General features: G+C 39.6%; 3 protein-coding genes and 1 long non-coding RNA gene across 5 annotated transcripts in view; 2 read left to right on the forward strand and 2 right to left on the reverse strand.

Moving 5' to 3' along the window:
* Window positions 1-18,217, reverse strand: part of LOC149048532 (uncharacterized) — a 19,138-nt gene extending 921 nt beyond the window's left edge. Inside the window, exons 1-2 of one of the 2 annotated variants that reach the window (XM_089198806.1) lie at window positions 17,557-18,217; window positions 8,302-8,307 (exon numbers count right to left, since the gene is read on the reverse strand). In XM_089198806.1, coding sequence (XP_089054932.1) covers window positions 8,302-8,307; window positions 17,557-18,217 — 667 coding nt within the window. The remainder of the gene's footprint in view (window positions 1-8,301; window positions 8,308-17,556) is intronic. The other variant, XM_089198805.1, reaches the window with a different exon arrangement.
* On the reverse strand, window positions 741-2,667 carry LOC149048533 (uncharacterized). Its single transcript, XR_016184533.1, has 4 exons — window positions 2,512-2,667; window positions 1,808-1,919; window positions 1,130-1,426; window positions 741-892 (listed from the first exon to the last, which is right to left on the reverse strand). It is a non-coding gene; the product is annotated as an uncharacterized LOC149048533 (long non-coding RNA).
* LOC149048534 (uncharacterized) lies at window positions 2,892-4,305 on the forward strand. The gene has a single exon (XM_089198807.1). The coding sequence runs from the start codon at window positions 3,089-3,091 to the stop codon at window positions 3,887-3,889; it is 801 nt and encodes a 266-aa protein (XP_089054933.1). The 5' UTR covers window positions 2,892-3,088; the 3' UTR covers window positions 3,890-4,305.
* Window positions 18,218-19,309: 1,092 nt separating the features above from the next.
* LOC149048535 (uncharacterized) lies at window positions 19,310-19,654 on the forward strand. The gene has a single exon (XM_089199485.1). It carries the CDS (start codon window positions 19,310-19,312, stop codon window positions 19,652-19,654), a length of 345 nt encoding a protein of 114 aa, XP_089055611.1.
* The last annotated feature ends 2,891 nt before the right edge of the window (window positions 19,655-22,545 follow it).

Below are 22,545 nucleotides of genomic sequence, written 5' to 3' on the forward strand. Positions count from 1 at the left end.
GGGCTATACATATTAGTAGTATAGGGCGTCTCCATAGGAAACAAAGGGATGCCGCCATCAATTAACATAAATAACAAAGGATTCAAGATGGCCTCTAGGTCCCTTATGGAGGATTCAAGATGGCAGCGGAAACTTCATCGAAGATGACATCATTCAAGATGGCGGTTTAATATATTCATAATATGAGGGTGTAGGTGGGGTAAAAATTAGTTCACGGCCTTCCTTAGAGGAATGTACCCTGTTCCTGTATGTTCATGTAATATATATGACAACATGATGAGATATATATATGTCAAGACCTCACTTCCCATCCATGTGGGAGATGTTACAACACTTTACGCATGCGGAGTGTGAGATGTCTGTCAGAGACTTTACGCATGCGCAGTGTAAGATTTTGTCTGACAAAGATGGCTGTTCGGGGCTGCCTGAGGCTGCCCTAACCTCTAGGGGATTACATGAAAGCTGCCTGACAGTTCGGGCCATAACCATTTCTGGATATCGGTTTCGAGCTTTGTGATTGGGTGAGATCAAAACCAAAACAAAGCAAATTTGGCCGAGAGGTGCTGGAAACAATAAGAAGCTGATTTTTTTTTGTGACGGCCATGTTGTAATGCGGTTGTAAGCTGAAACAAAATTCGCTTATAAGGACTAGAAGTAAGATATCATTAAAAATAGTCGTTTATTTCAAACATACAACAAGCATGTCCTCGACATACTCGCGCATTCTGGAAGAGTAAAGTGGATTCTTTCTAGCACAAATTCTTTGTAACGCTGTGATCCTTCCACCAAGAGCGTCACAGGAATAAAAGCTCCTCCGCCAGCCTGTTTGTATCTGGAGAACTTCTGGGTAGAGCTTGGCCTCGATGTTACTGTCCGTTCTCCGTTGATTTCCCTATTTTGGGTTACAAGAAAACCAATTAAATAAGGTTGAACCAAATAACGCGCACTGATAACAATTGGGACGAGTGAGGTGTGAGATCGAGGAATCGGGACAATTTCATTTCTCTCCAGTATAGGTCGAGGAAAGACAATATCTTGCTTCTCTCCGATTTTTAAATAGACATTATCAATTTCAGTCCATCAAGCCTTTACGAAAAAGTAACAGTAAAGCAAGAAAACAGTAACTTACCCTTCAATTCTTGGTTATTTTGCCACATCGAAGCAAAGCATGCAGCTGTATGTTTAGAAAGTGCTGAACCGTGCCGATCTGCTGCCCTTTGACATCTCCTAAAGTGTATGATTTTCTCTGCTTAGGGTTAGGGTTAGAAAAATGCTGAAAATCTGGACTTCTTGTAGAGCCTCTGGAATGCGTTCCATTTCTCGTGGAAGAAGACAAGCCAGTGCATGCGAGTCATACGTGTTGTCGTCTTCACTTTGAATAACAAGCGGTGTTCCACGTGGAGCTTTGATCTTGAAATTATGATACCTGGAAAATAAACGCCAATAAATACATGAGTGGGATAAAATAAAATCAAGTAGTCACAATCTATATTAAGACGAATACACATGATCAAATTCAATGCAAGAGAATCATACAAGGTATTTTGCGCGCTATTGATCGATTCGCGGGAGAATCTAGGTCTCAGAACACTACAAATTCGGTCCTACAGCTTTTAGTCAGCAATAATATGTCCTTTACAATTACCCTTTGATTTGAACACCCTGTATAGAAAGTTTGTTTAGGTAATCACTGCAAAATGTGAAAGCACGAGCGGTGTTTCTAAACAAGTTTCACAATTACAGACAAGTCCCTTGTGGTTTTAGAAGAAAATTTCACTCTCATCAGTTCGTGTAGTTAAACTCCAACCTTTGTTTCCGGAGTGCTGTAATAGAGACACTTCGGCAAGGCTTTCCACCAATGTGATTTCTTTATTTTCATCTTCATGCCGCTCTTATCGCACATTTCCCGGATACGATACCTGAAGATGTGAGAACTCAGTGAACGAATACCTCTGTTTTATGTTTGCGCGAAGGAGAACTTACTCGCTGGATAATCACATTTATGTGTTAGATCCGTGGTTTCCTGAAATTATCTTTTAGTGTGCATTCGCCTTGGCTGAATGAATCTCTCTGATGTCAAGATCGACATTGATTCGAAATTTCATCCAGAGCTCCGATTTAAAAGATTCTTTGTTTGTAGCACTGACCCAGGTTCGTGGCAGATTTGTGCCACAAAGACGACAAAGTGTCTCGAGATACTGAATGTGTTCATCCATGCTGTTGGCCTGATCTGAAATTCACAATGTAGGCTTATAAAGGTCCGAAAAATACCTGTCCTTTTACTTTAAATTGGCCGGCCACAACGTATGGTTAAAATTTATGGTTTACACGATAATCCGATGGATCTGAACAAAGGAGTCCGTCTGGTAGTTTGCAGACTAACAGACTTTCAACATTCGTGCACTCGCGCAAAAACCTTGTGCACTCGATTGGAATTTTGACAAATTGGAAGCAAATTTATTCTAGTTTTTTAAAAGATTTTTTTTAGGAATCAAAAAAAATGTTGCATACCTGAAAACCTCAACTAAATAGAGGTTATTCCTCGATCGAGCCCTTCGCAACATGGACCTCCACCCGACTTTTCATCTGAATTTTCCCTTCTCGTCATCGCGACCACCATCAGTTCTTTGCTTGTTGTGTGTAATTGCTTGTCTTCTGTAATTTTGCAAGGTTTCATGGGATATGGGTAGGGAACTAAGTCGCTAGGGCTCGAATAAAGTAATAAGTGAGTTTCCTCGATGTCCCACTACGACATCCATGTTGGTGACGTCATCAAGTATCCAGAAATGGTTATGGCCCGGACTGCCTGAGGCTGCCCAAGGCTGCCCTAACCTCGAGGGGATTACATGAAGGCTGTCCGAGGCTGCCTTAATCTCTAGAGAACTAAATAAAAAAATTTACAGGTTGTAGCCAATGAGAAGATTTTGCTAAATCATGCAGGATCAAAGTTCTACAGTTTGTAACCAATGAGTAGGTAGAATTCAAAAACAAGAGAACTAAGATGTATAAAAGTAGAGCAGATTTTTAAGGAAATCACTATTCTTTCTCGTAGAGTGGTGAGCAAGCAAGCAAGCAAGCAAGGAACAAGATGTCGTCAAATACCAAGAAGAATCATCCTTATGTCAAAAAAGAAAACAAGAAGAAAACAGAAGCCAAGAATAAGTTGAAGGGTACTATTTTCATTGATGCGCTGCCTATGTATGATCCTGATTTCCGAGGTAAAGATAACGTTCCTGATACACCGATGCATGACAATTTTGGAGGAGAACCAACCAAGTTTGATGTGAATGAGCCACGAATAGCTGTGGATTATATGAAACCAGAACACCGTATCCCTCCTAAATCAAAGCCTGCCAAGTCACAGCCGCCATTGAAAGAGTTGAACAAACTGGTAGAAACTATCAAGACAGAATCGACGACAGAGAAGACCGAGGTAGACGTGCTAAAAGAAGGCGAGATTCCACAGGATTTTGCTACAGATACGTATCAGTATTCCTCCTTGGATGAGTTACTGGACAGTGTGGAAGTCAGTTATCCATGTCCGATCCACCAGACCATGATGGACGTATTGAAATCTAAAAAAGAAGATTGTGACGATGTATTCCTACGTTGCTCGTCCGCCCGTTGCCAAGTATTTTGTAATCTCAGTGATTACAACCATTATTACTATGAATGTCAAAGACAGGGTCACCCCTGGTTCACCCTGGACAGAATCGACAAGATGGTGTGCGAATGTGGAATGACTCCCACATTGTCTTTGACTCAATCAGAAACAAATTATGGCAAAATGTATTTGCGATGCAGTCGACATAACTGTGATCTTTTTACCTGGTGGCGATTTAAACACAACAAGAGGTCAGTGCAAATTCTTACGGATGGATGTGAATGATTTATTTCAGGACTAGATGTCAAGATGACATTTGCTGATTTATTAGAAGCCCTTTTTCCTTTACTTCAAAGAAAGTAATGAGTCAAATGTATTAATTTTTTAGGCATAGTGTTCATTCAAACTTTTCTTTCACCAGATGTAAAAATACACATGTTTTTTAGTTGTAATTCCAAGTTTTGTTAATTTTTTTGTAGATGGGATAAGTACAGACCATCTTGAAATCGCACGGTTGATGGGTAGAAACACAAAGCTAGATACATTGTCTATGGACGATCATGTTGAAATCGCTTGGTTGATCGGTATGCCTAAGTTTAGAAAATTAGCTAGACGCTTAGGATTGTCGGATAAAGACTTAGAATGTATTGCTTGTGATGTACAGTTTTTAGAAGATAATATGGTTAAATAAATAAAAGTTGTATCACCAAAAACACTGTGTCATTTGTCTGTGTCAATCATGAGGCGTGTAAGACAGTCACTGATTAAAAGAAGAAAACGCAATCAACGTGGGGGTGCTTCTGTGAGTAGGGTTAAGAAAATTCTTCGTAGAGGTCCCTCTCTTACCGATAAATTAGCTTATGCAGCAAGTATGCTGTTATCGGTCCTGCACCAGGTTTTGGAACACTTGGTAAACTTCTGGGAAAACAGGCTTTAAAAGGCATTATGGATAATGTCAAGCATTATAAAAAGGGTTGGCGATGAAAAAAAATCACGAGTTCATCATGCCTACTGCGTGGAGTCAATGTCTATGCTACTTACATTATCGAGTGGTGTCGTGGCTTTGTGATCGCATCACACGTTTAGTCTACGAAGAGGATGAGCCGCATAAAATCCCTTACCAATGGGTTCCCGAAGACATGGAAGTTGAGGTGTTTAAGTTTGTCGTGAAACCACACCTACATCCACTACACGACCGTATCTTTCATTTGATGATGTTTATGAGATACTATGATGGGAAGTATACATATAAGACGTGGAATCAATTGTATATGCAGTACCTTCATAAGTATTGGGTCACCTACCATTGTTTCAAAATTTGGTGTCATTTATCATGGTTAAGAACATTAAGAAAGATGTCAGGGACGACTTGTATGACAAACCCGGTGTCGTCAGTAGTTTGGGTGGTGTGGCACCGTATGCTAAAGCTCAGAAGATCACTATTGCTCAAGGTAAAAAAGAATTAGAGAAAAAATTGGCGTACACGCTTCACAAACCCAGACGTTGACGAGGAGAATTTTTACCTGCGGTGGTGTTCGACATTGATCAACAATGGGTAGCAGATTGGATCGAAGTACAGACCCTGTCCAAACAGAACAAGGAATACCGATACGTATTGGTCGTGATCGATGCCTTTTCCAAATACGCGTGGGCCCGGCCGATTAAAAAGAAAACAGGAAAAGATGTGACGGTTGCGTTTGCAAAAATACTCAAGGAAGCCAAAGGAAGGAAACCTCAGACGTTACAGACAGATGCAGACAAATGCAGACAAAGAATTTTACAATCAGACCTTTCAATCATTGATGAAAACACAGGAGATTCATCACTTTTCTACTCATGGAGATGCCAAAGCCAGTATCGTCGAACGATTTAATAGAACCCTTAAATCGAAATTGTATCACTATTTCACGGCTGCCAACACACTCAAATATGTAGACATATTGCCCAAAATTGTCAATCAATACAATCGCACCTATCACAGGAGTATTAAAACCACACCAGCTAAAGTCACCACATTCAATGCCAAAGAAGTGTGGAACAATTTGTATGGGAAATATCAGACTAAGAAAGAAAAAAAGCCTGCATTTAAAGTAGGCGATAAAGTCCAATTGAGTAAAAAATTTAGACCGTTTAAGAAAGGGTATCTACCAGGATGGACGGAAGAAGTGTTTCAAGTTCGTAAAGTTGTACCCAGAATGGTAACGACCTATAAAGTGCAAGAATTGGATGACACGCCCTTACAAGGCACATTTTATGTGTGGGATTTGCAAAAAGTACATGTAGATGAAGCGACTTATTTTCGAGTGGAAAAAGTATTAAAGAGACAAAAGGATAAATTTTTTGTCAAGTGGAAAGGGTACCCTAGCAAATATAACAGTTGGATTAATAAAAAAGATTTAAAGTTAATTGTGTGTTTGCGGTGATCGCATCATGAGAGGAGGAAGTTTGAGATGCTTTAAAGTGTATGTGCCAAATGAACAAGGAGGTGGTGGTCTCATGCGCAGGCAGATCCCCTCACCTAATGCCCCACTGCCTTTTATCGGATCCTGGGGTGATCCTCAAATAGGTGCCGGAGTCAAAGACATGGCTAAAGATTTTGTGAAAGGTGTAGCAGGAGGCCTTAAAAGCAGTGTCAAAAAGGGTTCGTCATCAGAAGTGCCGCGAGGTATAAAGAGAGGGGCTTCCCAAGCGCTCAAGAATGAATTGAAGAGAAAAGTTGCCAAGAGGTTGAACGATATTTTTGGAGAATAAAACATGGTCCGCATCAGCACTGTACGTCAAAGTGATCCTATCATTGGTGTAGGCACAGCATCACCGACAGATCCTGTGTCTTCCATCTTAAAAAGGTATAGAGAGAAGAAGAAAAGAACAGCAACAAGAAGGATTTCTCACAAGTCGTATAAAGAAAATAGGAACACGACAACGTGTGCATAAACACAGAAGACGTTGAAACAGACACATCACCATGTCTATCAAAGGGGCAGAGCAGAATTCAAGTCTAGATCTCTTTAGAATACCACCTACAGATCTTTCTACAGTAAAGTACCGATATGTCAAAATACCACCTCAGACTTCTAGTGTTACTCCTATCCAAGTGTACGTGGAACGACAATCAGATCTCATCGATCTTTCGAGAAGCTTTGTCCAACTGGATTTGGGTATCAAAACCACAGAAAATGCCAATCTCACAGCACGCGCAAGCAATGTGGGTGTCATGACTTCACCAGCCAACAATATTTCACACAATATTCTCACCACATGAATGTCACCGTGTGTTATCTCTGCCAAGACATGTTCCCTCAAGGAAAATATGCCAAGACCATCTCTAGGAATGCGCAATACATTATTGCCTTTAAAAATCCTAGAGATAAAGTGGCGTTGCGCACCTTACTGCTACAGATATACCCGACCAAGTGGCTACCTGTTATGGATATATATAATGCATGTACGGACAGACCCTATGGTTATTTGTTATTTGACGTACACCCTGCAAGTAGAGATTCTACGAGACTTTTAAGTCACTTGTTACGACACGAAGGGTGTGTACGCTGTTACAGAGAGAAATAAATAAGAAAGATGCCTGGTCATAAGCGCAGTATGCCCACAACCCGAAGGAGAAGAAGAGTGAAAAGAAGACTAACCAAAAGAGGACAAAAAGGAGGTATCCTACCATTAGTGGCACTCATTCGAGCCCTCATTGCTAGAGGTAAAGCATTGGGTTTAAGTGCCCTTGGAGGAGCTGCATCGTTTGGGGTTAAAAAAGGCCTAGAAGCTCTTACAAAGAAAAAGCGATGATTAATAGTTTCAAGAGAAATATGGATTTTTTAAAATCTATTTTACAAGAGAAAAATAGAAAGCGTCGTATGGAAAAATTACTTCACGCTAGTAAAGATCAAATTCACGTTGAACATGTTGAAGAAAAAGATACCTTTATCACCGCCCACCATTGCCAAACTCAAGAAATATAGGGTGATGTTGAGAGAGTTGGGTAAACGGAGGAACTCTTTAAGGCCCGGTTCATACGTCGCATTTCTGCCGTGTCGAATTCAATTCCACGAGTTAAATTTGGCAGAAATTCGACGTCTGAATCGGCTGCCGCATTTTTGCCGCACGTTCGACTAGTCTTGTTGCATTATCCGAGAGAAATGCGACACCGATTCAAACGTCGAATTTCTGCCGTGTCGGATTTAATTCATACATTATGTTAATGTATTGAGCATGCGTAGACTGAGGCTAGCTATAAAAAGATGGCGTCACGAAGGGAAGAGACTTCAGATTCAGAAGAAGAAAGCTCTTTTTCTTTGTCTGACAATGAAAATTTGGCCCCACCGAACAAAAAGAGACGAGGCAGAAAAGCGCAATGGCGAGATTGTCACGTCGCCGACATGGTAGATGTTATTTGCTCCAACGACAACTTTTCTAGGAAGCTGATTTTCACAAACTCCAAAAACACCAGAAACAACGAAGTGTATGTTCAAGTGCTGAAGGAAGTCGAGAAGCGATACACAGGCTCGAGTAGTTTTCCCTTCTCGACTGGACAAATGCGAACAAAATTTAAACGTTGTGTAGCCGAGTGCAAGAAACTTGCACTGACTATCAAGACGGCGACTGGTGTTAAAAGAATTCAAGAAGATCGTGGTTATGGGCCATGGTTCAACCAGTTATTTTCCTTGGTGCAGTCAAGAGATTCTTGCAACCCAGAGCTTGCAGAGTAGCCTTCCTCCAATCGCAATGCCTCGAGCTCGGCGAGTACTGAAACCAGTCCAGAGGACGAAGGCAAAAACCTTTTTGTCCCCAGAAAAAGATCCAAGGAAAAGAAAAAGAAGGAAGACATTATGACGTCTGTTGTCGAGGTTCTGAAAGATATGTCCCAACAGGACACTACTGCTGACCTTCGGAAATTTTTTCGGGAAGAAAATGAACGAGCCAGAGAGCATGAAATGCGTCTATTTCAATTGTTTATGTCTGGTAATGGGAGTCAAGCATTTACCCCTAATTTCACTGCTCAAAGTCAAGGCATGTCGATGAATAATCTTCCCGCACTGAATTCCCCTGGGCCAAGTCATATGTACCATCAGCCGACAGGTTCAGTGATGGCTGGTACTGAAAGAGTTCCAAACTACAGTCTCCATGCATCAGGTGAAATGTATCAACAACCCAGGGGCGATGAGGCGAATACCTACCCAACTTGGCCAACCTACCACAGCCTATGAGATTATAAGCGACAAGACAGTTTATTTTTCTCGTTTCTTCCTATAATTTGGTTTGTAAAACATAACTTTCATTAATTTTTTTATTACTAAATTGCCTTATACAGACTTATTTAAGTGAAGAACAGTTACTTTGCACCATTGTTTTATACTAATATTTATAAATTAAAAAGGTGCCTTCCTGTTACAAGTGCAATGCTCACTCAAATTGTAGTGTTTATGCATGCTCTCTCTTTGCATATTTGTCGTATGTATTGAAATGTTTTATATTATGCCATTATTAAGATGTATGTATACAATTAGAAATGTACCCAGTAGTGGGATGGAGGGACTTCAGATTTTTAATGGGAAGGTGTCTCAACTAAGAACTGATTTGGGGGAGTTTCAAATTCATGATTTCAGGATTTATTATTTTTTTTTATTGTTTTAGGCTGAATTTAAATATATCAAAATTGGTGTATTCTAGAACAGGGAATTCATTGGGGTTTTGCCTAAAGCCCCAGAGATTATCTTAAGTTTTAATTTGTTTTAAACTGTACCTTCCCATCACTTAAAATCTGGAATATCCCTCCCCCCTGTCCCAGGGATCACATTAAAATTTCAAATAACAAACAGCATGCATTTTTCATTAATTTTATTTGGCAATAGCAATAATTACCATAGCTACTATTTATTATAATGCAGTGAGCAAAATTAATCTTCAGAAGCTATCAAAGTACTTGGGAGTGAAAACAATAAACAGTTTTTCTTTGTTGCCCCTTGAAATCATTCAAAAAACCTTCATTACAAAGGTATGGGTAAATAGGCCACATTTGTATCCAAGGTATTGGACTGGAGGACTGGAACTAGCTTGCAACAGGCTCATGAATTCCAATCCAATACTGAAAATACCAATATGGTCCATTAATAAGGGGATATGAAAATGGAATAAATTTATTACAACCATTCAACATTCTAACATTACCGGTAGTTGAAACGACAAAAACACGAGGTATTTCCCTCAGTAACATGAAAGCTGAGGGCTGGCAAGTTTTGCTCCAAGAAAATAACTCAAATTTGAGAGATCCCATAACTTTACTGCAACTAAACCAAAACAAAAACTTGATATCATTAATTACTTTAACCCTTTAATGCCCAATAGTGAATTATAGATTTTACTCTGTCTAACGCCAGACAATTTTACTCGTCAAAGGGAGACCCCTTGGGCACTTAAGGGTTAAAAAATCAGGGCAAATAAAAACATTGGATGACTGTCAAGGAAGAAAAGCGTGGAAGCCTTTAACAGGTAATCAGTGTAAATAGCAATGATCAAAAGAGACAGATTCAAGATGAACAAAAAAGGCTTTTTTTGTGTCACAATAATCAACTATCATAGTTGAACAATTCTTGGGTTAAAATGTTTTCAACTACTTTACATCTGCAAGAAACATCTAACATACCCCATGTCCCTCTTGCTCTCTCCAAAACTTTTCTACAAGAGCATTTCGAATACGGGTTGCCTGTGGGCAAGTGTCCCTTATCTTTGGGCAGTTCCTCATTTGTAGAAGTCTTCGTATTGTTGCTCTATCCCTTAATTCTCCTGTGGAAGGATCTCTTGTCAGATCAAGCTTTTGTGAAATAGTGTCACCTCTGTCAAGACAAACATTATGGAGAACAATGCAGGCTAATGAAGCCAATCTGACCCCGCCTGGTCTGCTTTCACATTTTCTCAGAAGAATTCTCCACCTGCCTTTAAGTTGCCCGTATGCTCCTTCTGTCACCATTCGCCCTCTACTTAGCCTATAGTTGAAATAACGTTGTTGGGGAGTAAGTATAGCATTTGTAAATGGTTTCAGTAACCATTTTCTACATGGAAAAGCAGAGTCTCCAAGGATAACAGGTAAGACATTTACTCCATTAACATTTCTACCTAGATTGGGTATTATCTCTCTCTCTGTAATATCTTCCCAAAGTTCAGTAGACTGAAAAATTATTGAATCATGAGAGTTCCCAGGGAACCCACAACTAGCCCTAATGAATCTATATTTAGCATCAACAATAGCCATAAGTACAATAGAATAAAAGTTTTTAAAGTTATGGTATTCTTTCCGCGATTCTGCACCACCAGCAGGGCAATTTAAAGGCAAATGACATCCATCGATTGCGCCCCAGGCATATGGAAACTGCCACAATTGCTCCATGTCTAAAACTTTCTCCTTGTACTGTGCTTCACTTGTTGGGAAATGTTGTTGCACGCAGTCTTTCCATAAATTATCAACAATTGCCCCGCACACTTCACTCACTACACCGCATACAGTTGACACTCCCAAACCAGTCATCTCCGCAATGGTGAAGTAATAGTCGCCTCTACCAAGGCGGTACAAACAGATTGCTAACCGGAAAGCTGTTGATATAGGTTCTTCAGTGACTGTTTCTCGTTCTAGGTCATGTTCGATACGACTGAGAATAAACTGGAATGTTGCTCTTGATACTCTGCACAACTTTTTAAACCTAGCATCCGAGTATTGGTGCCAAACAATATTCAACCAACTTGTACTTCTTGGTAGTCGGCGACAGGATCGATAAACCTGTGTTGCATTTTGATGAGACAAAATGAGAACAATCAACAGCAAAAGTTGAATTATTAGTCTATGCTTTTCCTGAAGACGATGCAGCATATACTGTTGCATTGTCAGCCTCCTCCTTCGCCTTCCTTCAAAAACTTTTGCAAAATAAAGAGCCTCCGTTTAGTATCTTCGTCCGCCATATTAGATAGTTACGTCTAGTTACGTAACCTTTGTAACATTTTTCCGCTGACGGACCTGCACCGCAGTATCAATTCAAAGAATTAAATTCGGCAGAAATTCGACGTATGAATCAGCTGTCGCATTTCTGCCGCACTTAATTGAATTCGACACGGCAGAAGTGCGACGTATGAACCGGGCCTAAGAAAGCGGCGTCAATTACTTGTGAACCAAACAGGCGGTAGCTTTTGGAGTGGTATGAACGACACGTTCTGTCAGTGTTTCAAGAGATCATGACTGTCACCGTGCAAGAGGGTATAAACGAAGTGAACACGGGTATAAAGTTTGATTTGCAATTCAACTACGACGACGACGACAGTGACTATAAGGATTCAACCGAGTGTAGACTCACAATAGCTCAACTGTCTCGGTGGTTGCGTATACGTGTGGTGGAACCCTTGTGGCGATTATGGAGACGTTCTTAATGGTGAAACCCGATGAGTTTTGAGCTTTGGTAGAATATTACAAGGGAAAAATTACTGAAAGTACTCTTCTGGACAAAGCCGCACACGTGGCTGCCAAAGCAAAACTGTTATCAGAAGATACATCTACTCCTGCTGCTTTAAAAGAACCTGTGGTGAAAGAATTGTTAATGCAAGAACGCAAGCTTACTGACAAATTGAGATAGATTCCTATCACCGGGGGTGTAGAACCTCCACCTCGAGACGATGATGGTAATCTCATGGAGGGGTTGCAAGAGGGATTGTTAAAAGAACTCATTAAATCCATAAATATGAAAGGACAAGCCGCCGTACCTCAGATGACACTCAAGGGGGAACCTGTCACACCTGTGGGGATCAAGAACGAACCCGTCACCCCTGCAAAACCAGGAACGTCCAACATTCCTTTTCTCACAGCTCCATCCCAAAAGATACAAAAAACGAAACGAAAACTTTCTGTTCCCACACCGCAAAAGCATCGCACGGAGTTGGAACGACTCAAAGAATTTGGTAGCTGGGAACCTTGGGAAAAGAGAGGTTATGACCCGTATCAAGTGTTTGAAGATGACGAAACACCAAAGTCGAAGAAAGGCAAAGGGAGGGGCAAGAACTGTCCGAGCTAAGGCTAAAAGGAAATGACAGAGAGGAGGAAAATTTGATATTCAGAAATGGATTTCAAAGTTAGGTGTCGAGTTTCATTGGCCCGGATACCAGTATATGGGTGCAGGTACAAAATTAGCCAAGCAATTAAAACGTGGTGATCCAGGAATTAATCGTCTTGATAGATTAGCCAAACAGCACGATATTGATTACAGTAAAGCTAAATCACTTGCTGACAAACATATTGCAGATCATAAGATGGTAGCCGGAATCGATAAGTTTCCAGGCAAGAAGATTTTAACCGAGCAAATTGTGAAGCAAATCATGCAAGTTAAACTTAAAACAAAATTGTAACACCTCTACAATGATGAAATAAAACTTGTGAAAATGCAACACAGTGTGTGTCTCCAGTTCATTTGTAGTTGTGTCGTTATCGAGAGCACATCATGTCAGGTAATACTTTTTACTTGACGTTACCCAGTAATGATGGGAGTCTGAAATATTTTCCAGACAACAAAAACAATTCTTGGAAAAATCGATTAGACAAACCCATCGATTTAGAAGGAGAGTGGGAAGTGGGATTGAGTAGTATTTCGCTTCCACACAATTCTAAGGTGTCCAGTTACCTCAAAGGATTAAAAGACGATGATGTCTTGCTAACCACAGGACGAATTAAAGTAGCCACTGGGGATATACAACATAAAGTGACTTACAATGTCACGTATGGAGACATCAAACAACATCGTATCGAAACAGTTCACGATTTACTCAAATCCTTGTTTGATGAAGAACGTTTAAAATGTATTATGAAAATGTGCTCGGCGTTGGGGAGTCATTTTTTTTCAGGACACAGCGCACAATTTGGAGTGATTGGGACGAGGATAAAGAAACGATTACTGTGACAGCAGACAAGGTAAAATCGACTGATATAACTCATCAAGAAGTTTGTGACGGTCTCTATTTTCAGTTACCTCGAGACATGAGTGAGTTGTTTGGTTGGATGAAAAAAAACAACAGTGCGTTATCGTTCTATTGTTAGTGGTCCTATTGAAGAGAATCGTAATGTATCACGACCGGCGCATAATCTCACAGTGACCAAACGTGGTACGGTGTGGAGTTATGATAGGAGGCTTACTACATCCAGTTTGGCGTATTACAGATATGAGATCCCATGGAAAGACCGATTTGCGGAGAAATATCATAGATTTCTTCTTAGCAATCTGAACTGGATCTTTATCAATACTAAGAGAAGCACCTACTTAAATTTACCTTACCCACGAACCTTGTATATGTATTCCTCGCTTTGTGCTCCAGTATGCATGGGAGATCAGACGACTGATCTTATACGTCAAATATACTACCAACCAATTTTGGAAGGAAATTATTATTACGAATCCAAGCAGATTCATTACATCAAGTTACGTAAGAATCACATCGATGTGGTGGAAACACAGATAAGTGAGTCGGAAAATAATAATTTGGCTCAGTTTACAGACGGCGCTTCTATCGTCACACTTCATTTTAGACGCGTACGTTAACGCATGGATGCCGCCGCTCAGGAAAAGGACAGAGGAGGAAAATGTCCATTCCATCCACTTACTTGCAAATGTCCTTCACGTCACGAGTGGCAAGACAATATTGAAAAGGAACTACAAGAAATGATTCGCAGGGTAGATCAAAGAACAGCCTTTCTTAGAAAATGGATAGATAATATCACAGAGGGTATGAAACGCTTGTAAGGATGACACAGACATGTGATTTAAATTGTAACAATTTAAACTGTTTTATTTAAAAGTAATAAAAAGGGAAAAAACGCTAAAGTGTCTTGGCTTGAATATCTCTCATATAAGTATTTCAATGTTTAAAATGTCTTGTGCATCGAATCCTGTAAACTGGGCATATCGGTAGGGATACGATTTAAATGTTCCTACATGAAGTACCCGCTTGTCGAATACCAAACCATATTTTTTGACTTGTGTTTCTGTCTTAATCTTCTTGGCAATCTGTTTGTTTTCCCGCATGGTGATTGGTGAATTCTAAAACGACGCCATCTGTGATTGGTGTAGTTCGATCATTCAGTATATTCAAGGTCATCAATGGAATGGTCCAACAAAACGTAGCGGTATCGTTTTGTTACTACACTTTTGCGTAGCGTTTGAATCTAAGAAAGAAGTGTGTCATTTTCGGAGTTAGACCATAAAATTCCTGGCTGGACTTTTGACCAAGGTACGTACGTTACGAGTGATTTCCTTTTTACTTTTTTCAGTCGACTTTTTCCTAACAATGTCGTATTTTTAGATGCCTCCTGTAAGACGATCTCGAAGACTGGCACGTCAAGATGTGGAAGAAGATGGCAGACCGTATGATTGTTTCATCTGTTTAACGCAAATCAACGTCAATATGCACAATGCTACAGCTACACCTTGTTGCGAAAGACGCATACATCGACAGTGTTATCAATCTATAGCTACCACCTTCGAACTTACTTTTTTGGCCAGTTTTTCCCATACATTTATATGGTGTTTCCCTTTCTTAAATTGAACCATTAAATTAATTTTTATACAATTTATTTTTGGACTGAATTTCCATTGGAAGACATTGTGGATTTTTTTTAAACATTAAACTCATTATTATGGTGGCATGATATCCAAGATGAAATTTGTGTCCTTTTTAATCAGTTTAGGTTTTTTATGATTGTCATCCATATTTATAATATTATACCCTTAATAAGTTTTGGTTTCGTCGAGTATGATGAAGATGTAGCGCCACCTATATTAGAGGATTATATATAGTTAACTACCAATTACCACAGAAATACTCATAATGTCATACATTTTTTCTTGATTGTATTCCTCAATCATCCTTTTTGTAACGCTAGATTTTTTTCAACTTTCTCAGAATGAGTATCCCTTTATGGATTACTACAACTTTTTATTTACGCTATGGACCTTTTTAGATAATCAAGATCCCGAGGATGAAATTTTGGTCCTTTTAAACCAATTTGACTTTTTTATGAATGTTAACATTTTTCATTTTTATCGTACTCCATTTATATAACAATAAACTTTGCATTAGATTTTACATGTGGGTTGTCTTATCTATAATCTAACTCATGAAATGAAGAAAAAAAGCCGTCTGCCAGGGGTGGTAAATGTATCGCAAGGCATCGTGGAATATAATGTCACGATGTCTCTCCCGTAATTTCAACTCCTGAATTTCTTTCTGATACCTTTCCACATCTTATGCATGTTTCGATGCTTGCTGACGAATCTTGCCCTTAAGGCGACGCACTTTTAACACGCGACGGCGTCGTGTCTTCTTGCCCCTTTTAGACATGTGCATCCAACACGGTCACTCTCTGTCACAAGCCATGTTTATGGAAACTAGCTGAATTTCTAAGAATACCTCGGTTTTTATGGTGTAAGCGATACCATTTTCAACAGTGTTTAAATTCTGTCATAGCCTCGATGTCAGTAACCAACCGAATAATACATTGTCTGTAAGATGATCCACCCACGTGAAACGCGTTGTAAGCAGACATGATATCTTCAAAGTCGTGACCATGATGACGAAGGTTGTCCCCCAATTTCACAAAATCAAACCAATGGGTAAACATCCACATTTGCTTCTGTGCTCCTTTAGGACTCGCATAGTGTGTTACTTTTTCCAAAATGCGATTGTGAATACCTTCTTGGCAATACCATATGTAATCTTGGGTAGTTTTCATAGCCGTTAAGTCATCTAGTTTCTCCATGACAAGACGTAATACGTTAAAAAAAAAAACAAACACATTGTCATAGTCTTTCACCTGCGATATGACCCAGTATCTCCCTTCTTCAGTCGATGTTTGTTCATACCCCAAAATGTGGTGAAGTAACACACTCGCCCGACCTGTCTTTTTTTTCGTTATTCACATGAAATGTATACACAGTATGTGGACAAACGGGACTCGTATACTCTAAGACACGCTCTAAATCCTCGCGGAAAGCCATCGTCACTAAGAAATGAGACTTGAACTTTTTTCAAACACTTTATTACATATCTATTTATAATCTGATTGGTTTAATGATCTTGACAATCTGGACAATTACAGGGTTCGCGATTCATTTCTCTTTCTTTTAAAAGCTTGATGAAATCCATCAATGCATCCATGACACGATTTCTCTTTTCCAAATACTCGGGATCGTCTTCGTCAGGAGGTAATGTGTAATCTTCTTTTAACATACGTCTCAGATCGTCGTCGTCTGCTTCATTCTCTATGGTGTCTAAAATGTCATCGATATGCCAAAGAAGACCCCGGGTTGGAACGTATTGACACATCTTGTGATTTCTTTTTAGTTCTCTCGAGATTAAGGCAGCCTCGGACAGCCTTCATGTAATCCCCTCGAGGTTAGGGCAGCCTTGGGCAGCCTTGGGCAGCCTCTGGCAGCCTTCATGTAATCCCCTAGAGGTTAGGGCAGCCTTGGGCAGCCTTGGGCAGCCTCAGGCAGCCCCGAACAGCCATCTTTGTCAGACAAAATCTTACACTGCGCATGCGTAAAGTCTCTGACAGACATCTCACACTGCGCATGTGTAAAGTGTTGTAACATCTCCCACATGGATGGGAAGTGAGGTCTTGACATAAATATACATCTCATCGTGTTGTCATGTGTATTACATGAACATATAAGTACAGGTTATATTCCTCTAAGGGAGGCCGTGAACTAATTTTTTTTCCCCACCCGCACCCTCATATTATGAATATATTAAACCGCCATCTTGAATGATGTCATCTTCGATGACGTCTCCGCCGCCATCTTGAATCCTCCCTAAGGGACTTAGACGCCATCTTAAATCCTCCCTATGGGACTTAGAGGCCATTTTGAACCTTTATTATTTATGTTAATTGATGGCGGCATCCCTTTGTTTCCTATGGAGACGCCCTATACTACTCATATTCCCAATGAGCCCATTTGGTAGTGCAACGGACTGAAATTTTAACGAGTGAACACGCTTGTGACCGTTATACACAATTCTTTGCTGTTGATCGGGACGAGTGATCGGTCTCACTGTCCCATCTATGAATCCAAAACAATTTTCTAGTGGGGCGCCTTTTGCATGTATGACATCAGCATACTCCTGTAACAAATGAGGGTTCAAAATATCGTCATTCCATTGAGATATTCTGTGGCTGTGATTGCTGAAAATGTTGTCCATGACTTCGTTCGTAATCATGCATAACTCTGGAACTGGTCTTCCAAATCGGCTGATCATATCTGAATAGCGACAAGGATAAGAAAACCTTCTCAGTAGCATGCATAAACCTTCAATTCTATCACAGATTGTTCTTTGTGGACAACGGATGTTCATTGGTAGTTGAAGAACGTTTGCCAGCACAGGAATGTCTTGTTTTTGGACTCTGAACTCTGCCAAACACTCGGTTTTGTGAATGTTTTCAAGATCAAATCTTGCATACGAACTGTACGGAAAATCAGGGTTCTTGGAACGGCAGCTCTCCCACATGACCAAGAATTCTTCATCAGAAATTATTTTACTATCATACGCTAATAACAGCATCTCTCTTGTTTCACGAAAAGACATTTTTTACAGGTTTTTTTCAAGCTTTCGAGGCAGGTTTCAAATGGGTTGCCGTCGCAAAAATATCTCTACGCTTAAGTTTGGATTTTGGCAGGAACTACGGCGCCCTCATACCCATGCTCGCTAGACGTCACAGTCGCCCGAAAAACGTCTGGTGCTTAAGTTCCCTAATACGTAGCACAATAAAACACTTACAGCTAATCAGCGTTAGGCGATTTTTGATCCTAATAACTTTTCGATCCTATCCTGTAGTTTAAATGCACAGTACCAAACAACTGGATTGAAAACAATTAATCAGCCTTAGAATTTAGTCAGTTACTCATGTCAGAAAGAGGTACTCCACGCGCGTCATATACTGCCAGATTCAACACTGCAGTCGAACATGGCAACCGTGCGGCTGGAAAGAAGTTTGCTGCAGATGAAAGTTGTGTTCGCAGGTGGCGAGTGCAAAGGGAACAATTGACAAACACTCCAAAGCTGAAACGTGCAAACCAGCCTGGCGCGGCGCTTTTCCCTGATCTTGAGAAAGAACTATTTTGTTGGATCAAAGAAAAACGCCAAGGAGGTTTTGGACGTTATACATCTGAAAGCCAAAGTTATCGCGCAGAAGTCTGGATTACCAGAGGGAAAATTTAGAGGTTCGAAATCTTGGTGTTACCACTTCATGGAACGACGTGGGTTTTCAATTAGACGCCGCACTACAGTCGTGCAGAGGCTTCCTAAAGACTACGAAAACAAACTGATCAGTTTCCAGCACTTTGTTATTTCCAAGAGAAAGCAACATAGCTTTGAACTGAAACATATTGGTAATGCAGACCAGACGCCTTTGACATTTGACATTGTGACAAATAGCACTGTTGCAGAAAAAGGTATTAAGAGCGTCCCTATTCTCACAACAGGACATGACAAGGACAGGTTCACTGTTATGCTGGCTTGCCTCGTGTGCATCTGTCAAATCCAGTCCGGAGGACATTGCAGTCATTGAACACTGAGTGTGCAGTTATTCCTGGAGGGATGACGGGCATACTTCAACCGCTTGATGTCTCCATCAACAAGCCATTCAAGGATCGCCTAAGAAACAAGTGACAGCAGTGGATGATCTCTGGAGAACACACCTTGACCGCTAGTGGCCGTATGCGTAAAGCTGAGCTGAACGTCATCTGCAACTGGATAAAGCAAACGTGGGATGAGATTCCTACCGAGATGATTCAGAAATCTTTCCTCAAGTGCTGTATCACTAATGCACTCGATGGAACCGAAGATGATGATGTGTGGGAAGAGGAAGATGAAGACCCCTTTGAGAACTTGGATGAGCCAGAGCCAAATGATGACGAGTTGTTCTATGCTGACACTTACGAGAAGGAACAAGCAGGAATTGATTCTGCAACGTATGAACTGGTTTTTGGAAGCAGTGATAATGAGGACTTCTATGGCTTCTAAATAGCCTTACTGAACGCTAGTTGAAAACACCTCATTACAGAACTTTAAGAGAACTTTTAACTTGACAAGTTTATACTCGTTAGTTCTTTTTATATTACATTACAAGAAAATTCTTGTTGTAAGCAATGCATACCGGAAGTTAGAGTATGTTCTTGATTGTGTAAACAAATTACACGTAATAAATTTGTTTTCTATTTAAAAGACCTTGTTTCAAGTCTGTCCATTACTTGTAAAGAAATAAATTACTTGTAAAGAAATAAATTCCCTGTTACACTTAGCAATGCTTGGGCAACTTTTCTCACAATATTTTCCACGGTTTAAAGACAAGTTGTAGAAACGTTCCTTTGTGTCTGTTATGCCCCTTAAAACGAATAAAAAATTGCCACATTTTTCCGCCCTGCTTCCGGTGTCCAGTCCTCTATCGTCCGATATTATGCCTAGTTACATAGCTTCGCACAGTGCATGCAAGAAAACAACACATTTATGCACAAAATTCTATGGAAAAACTTCCTTGAATGGAGAAATACCCTTGAACAAATACCAGAATAATATCAATCATATGTCATAAGTGGTGGACATGATGTTTATTCTACTAAAGAGCTAAAATTACGGGTAAGACTTTAAAGTATTTTTCGATCCATTGTTGGCGAGTTTGCCTTCGATGAAGACAGAACACTTTATAGTCTCGACTTTGGATTTCTTTCGAGTTTTTTTTTGAAAAACTTTTTTCCCCAAAATTTGAGTTGCTAAACTCGGGGTGCGGCTTATCTGCAAGTCTTTACGGTACCTGTGAGGTCACCATGTGACCGCTGGCCTATGATGGCTCCGATGACCCAAGGCCCCACGTGATAGTACACGTGATTTACGAAGAAGTGGCGGTTTTTTTGTACCTCGAGCGGTACTTTCGGTACTAGTATTTGCATAGCAGTCCCTTTTTTTCCAGATCAACTTAACAGACTGTCTGAAAAGTTAATTCAAAGAAGGTTCCTCTAGATGAATGTGTCGATGCATTACAACATCAAGGGGCAAGTTCAAGCTTGGTCATCTCACTACGCGTAGACATCGGAGCGTGCGAACTAAATATTGATTTTACTTGAAAATTTTAGACTTTATTCTGTGGCTTTTTGAACTATACTACTACAAAAAAGGATATGTAAAGCAAGTGTCATGGTGTTCTCCAATAGGGTTATTAAATCACTTGGCCAAAAGAATGCAAATTGATAATGCTTTTGTTCAAGTCTCATCACATGCGACCCAAGCTCCAGGTGTGAGATGATCATCTGGCGAAATATTAGAAGAGTTTGTATGGAAATATTTACGACCGCTCTTAGGAATAAAAAATACAGTCAAATTCTGAATAAGAAATACATCACCTTGCTTCCACAGTGCATTGCTTGCTGTCTGACCGTTTGCTATGTTGAAAAGAACCTGTTTTGGCGAGTTATCCATTTCTAGGTTTACTATGTACATAAGAAAGGCCCTTAGATAACTGATGATGTGCTCCCTTTATTTTGCAAACAGTGAAGAAGTGTTTGTCTGTTGAAAGGAAATGTAAAGTTGCTAAAGCAGCCTATCTTGATCCAAATGATGATGAAGATGCAAATAGTAATGATAACCAAAAAAGGATGGCACATTCAGGTGGCCAAAACAGAGAGACACTGACATAGTCAGCCATAGATATATCTTCTCACATGCTAGAGTGCAGAAAGTTGGTAATTGTTTTGTTGTTAGTTACCTTGAGAATAATGATTGCAAGTGTAAAACATATCAAGAAATTTACATGAATGCCATTACATAAATAGACATTATAATACCTGTCCATAACATTTTACACAGGATATTAAACAAAGGAAATGATATTTGAAGTTTAGACAGAAATACATTAAACCAGTGGGTATATTTTCAATAATTTAGTCCAAATATTTTTCACATCAAATTTATTTATGATATACCTTCAAAATAGTTTCAATATACAGAGATGTTTTTAATGTACAGCCCCAATTATTTAAATCAGAGTAAACAGATATTAAGAAATATAGGAGCAAAATCTGTCTCCACAAGGAAAATCAGTGATATAAAAATAGAGCTAAAAATCATTAACATCTTAATTTTATTGCAGAAAATTGCATACCAACTTTTTTGATTTAAGAAAGTGTACACTGGATTATCACAATTTTGGAATCCAAAAATAATATTTATGTACAGCTGGTGAAACAAAATAAATTATCAGAGAATTCAGATTTCTGGTCATGTCTTTCATATGTGTGTGCTCGTACAACAGTACCAAGAAGTTTCACAGAGAGGTTAGCTCTTCAGTGGATTATTTAAGTGATTGTGTATGTATTACAGTTATGGTGTATTGTAAGCTATACGCTGTATACAGTCTTTGGTACAAGAAAAGTGAAGATTTTTCATTCCAAATTCATGGGGTTTCCAAAGAATTTTTATAGTGCTTGCATATTCCTAACAACTCCATGAAAACTAACTGGCAATTAACTTTCATGTGCCATGAAAAAACCATGGAGAGGCCATGAAAATTCAAGGAAAATTTTCATGGTCAATGAATTTTTTACATATTCACAGGATATTCATGGGTCATGATTTGCTGCAACCCATTAAAAACTAGTGAACTTTGACACCATGAAATTGTTTGGGTTTGAAATTCATGGGTTTCTCAGTACCTTTGAAAACGCCATGAAATGCCCTTTTCATGGGTCTTTCATGGCTTCTAGGTCACTTTACTCAATATTTCATGGGTCATGAATATGAAAATCTTAACAGGTTTTTCATGGGATTTATCAGGTCTTTTTCATGGCACTGAGACCATGAAAATGTCGTTGATTTAACCATGAAAAACCTGTGAAAAATATGTGAATTTACAATGAATTATT

The sequence above is a fragment of the Pocillopora damicornis genome, chromosome 3 (genome assembly GCF_964200805.1).
Source record: "Pocillopora damicornis chromosome 3, jaPocDami1.2, whole genome shotgun sequence".
Classification (NCBI taxonomy): Eukaryota; Metazoa; Cnidaria; class Anthozoa; order Scleractinia; family Pocilloporidae; genus Pocillopora; species Pocillopora damicornis.